The sequence below is a fragment of the Microtus ochrogaster genome, chromosome 15, assembly GCF_000317375.1.
Source record: "Microtus ochrogaster isolate Prairie Vole_2 chromosome 15, MicOch1.0, whole genome shotgun sequence".
NCBI classification, from domain to species: domain Eukaryota; kingdom Metazoa; phylum Chordata; class Mammalia; order Rodentia; family Cricetidae; genus Microtus; species Microtus ochrogaster.
The window spans coordinates 22125416-22127993 of NC_022017.1; the positions used below are offsets into that span (position 1 = coordinate 22125416).

Consider the following 2578-nt stretch of genomic DNA (forward strand, 5'->3'; position numbering starts at 1 on the left):
ACATGGTGGCTCACAACCATCTGTAATGAGGTCTGGTGCCCTCTTCTGGCCTGCAGACATACACACAGACAGAATATTGTATACATAATAAAAAATAAAGTAAATATTTAAAAAAAATTAACACCTTCTGTTTTAGGTAAATCTTTCCATACAGCCAGTCTGGTTACAGACCCGGGAGTGCAGGAATTAAAGGCATGCACCACCACACCTGACAGAAATTGATAGTGGATTATTTTTTTAAATATTTATTTGTTTATTTGTTATGTATACAGTACTCTGTCTGCAATTATGCCTGCGTGCCAGAAGAGGTCACCAGATCTCATTATAGGTGGTTATGAGCCACCATGTGGTTGCTGGGAATTGAACTCAGGACCTCTGGAAGAGCAGTCAGTGCTCTTAACCTCTGAGCCAACTCTCCAGTCAATCGTGGATTATTTTAATTCTGTGATGCCATTGTGGAGGGGTGCATTGTGTAGTACATAGAAACTTGAGAAAATATAAAATATTTTGCTAGGTGTGTCCCTCTAGGGAACAAATGGATGAGGATATAGTTCCGGAATGTTATGTCACATTTAGATGAATGCATACACAAAGAGGTAGATAATGAACTGCTTTTCCTTGTGGTCTACAGGTCCCACAGATGATGGATCAGTGGGAAGATGAAGGGTTCCAGTCAGCTTCTAATTTAACTCCTGACTCCCAGTCTGAACCAAGCATGACTCCAGATTTGGACCTGTGGGAAGCTGTGCTCACATATGAAGCCAGCAAGCGGAGGTGCTGGGAGCGCATTGGATGGTATGTGACCCTTTCTTTGCCTTTAAATGCACCGTGTCTTTGTCCCATGTCAACAGCTTACTTTGAAACCCCAGGCAGTTGTCTGTAGAAACATCAGTGTTGAGATGAAGAGGCTGACGTTTCAGGTAAGCTAGTGTACAATGGTGTCTGAATCCTATGAGGTGGGAGAAGAGGAGGGGAAAGAGCTCCCCACCCCTCCTCCTCAGTGGGGTTAACTCTGCAGACCATTCTTACAGTCTGTCTTTCCAGCAGGACTGCTAGACAGATGTCCTAGGGCGGCTAGCAGGCTGTGTGGTCAGTGCCTGGGAGATGCTCCAAGAAACTTATTACATGAGTAGAAGCCATGGGTGTGGTGCCTTCTGCTGGTAGAAGCATCAGCCATAACAGCCTTTCCTTGGGTGGCTAGCATTGGCTAATCTGGAGCCACATACTCTGTATATATCTGGGGCCATGGGTTTTTTCCTTCCGTTCCTTTCCTGGTCTGAGTTGGGACCCTTTGGAAACACTCAGAATGAGAATTGAGGACATGTACTTCACAGACATTTGTTCATGGAGCCCTGTTCACACCCCTTTTGCTACTCAGTCTGGGAAAACAGCAGGGGAGCCTTGAAATAAAGAGTCAGGGCTGGAGGAGCCCTGTGTCATCTGATGTGGCCTCCGGTTCCCTTGGGGTCTCTGAGAGGAACACAAGGGGGAGTGATAAAGCCTCTCTGTGTGTAGGGCACTGCTCCTATGTGAGGAACTTTCCTAGGTGTGATCATAATTGCGCTTTTGGATCCCTCATGCTCCCTGCTATGGTGTTGATAGTGTCTTGCCTTTTAGTGGCTTCTCTGTCCTGTAACTTCACACTAGGGTTTTGGTCCTGTCTTGTTTGTACAAAGCCATTCTACCAACCCCTTACATGTTGAGAAATTGACCTTATAGCCCATTGCTTTCTTTGTAAATATTTATTATTGTTACTTCATCTGTTAGCTGGGTTGTTGTTTGGGAGACATGGTCACTTAGCTCATTTGTTATCCATTGTGAACACACTTTATCCTTTTGGTGGTCTCGGAAGCACAGGATTAGCCAGAGAGCTCCGGCACAAAGTAGCACTCAGGCAGTGTTTCCTGCATGGAGGACTATATCCCCAAAGTCATGATGTTTGAGACAGGATCTTACTGTATTGCTCAGGCTAGCCTTAGATGCCTGAGCTCAAGGATTCTTCTTATCTCAGCCTCTCAAGTAACTGGTACTATACATTTGCATCTCTGTCCCTGTCATCTAAGGAACTTTAACGTAGGGTCGTAAGATGAAGAGCACTACCGGTGTCTAGGCAAGAGAATGGAAATACTGATTTGATCATTTATAGGCTCCAGGGTTATGTGGCATGCCCAGAGATTATTCATATAGAAATCAAGAAATGGGGCTGGAGAAATGGCTCAATGGCTAAGAATACAGGCTGTTCTTCCAATGGAACCAGATTTGATTCCCAGCACCCACATAACAGCTAACAACTGTCTGTAGCTATTGTCAGAAGGGGATCTGATGTCCTCTGCCGGCCCATGAGGGTATGAGGCATGCATGTGGTACACAGATATATTCAACCAAGCACTCATGCATATAAAATAAAAAGAAATTTAAAAGAATTCAAGAAACTAGTGGATGAGGGAAATAATGAAACAAAGCTTTTGTTGGGTCCAAAACATTATTTAAAAAGGTTTCCCATGTGCACCCACACACTGAGACAATGGGGATGTTCTATTGGGAACTCACCAAGGCCAGCTGGCCATGGTCTGAAAAG

At 44.6% G+C, this 2578-nt stretch overlaps 1 protein-coding gene across 2 annotated transcripts in view; it reads left to right on the forward strand.

The window, feature by feature from the left end:
• Tubgcp6 (tubulin gamma complex associated protein 6) overlaps positions 1 to 2578 on the forward strand; it is a 21628-nt gene that overhangs the window by 2014 nt on the left and 17036 nt on the right. For both annotated transcript variants that reach the window (XM_005354365.2, XM_026782478.1), the window contains exon 2: positions 632 to 795. In XM_005354365.2, coding sequence (XP_005354422.1) covers positions 632 to 795 — 164 coding nt within the window. The remainder of the gene's footprint in view (positions 1 to 631; positions 796 to 2578) is intronic.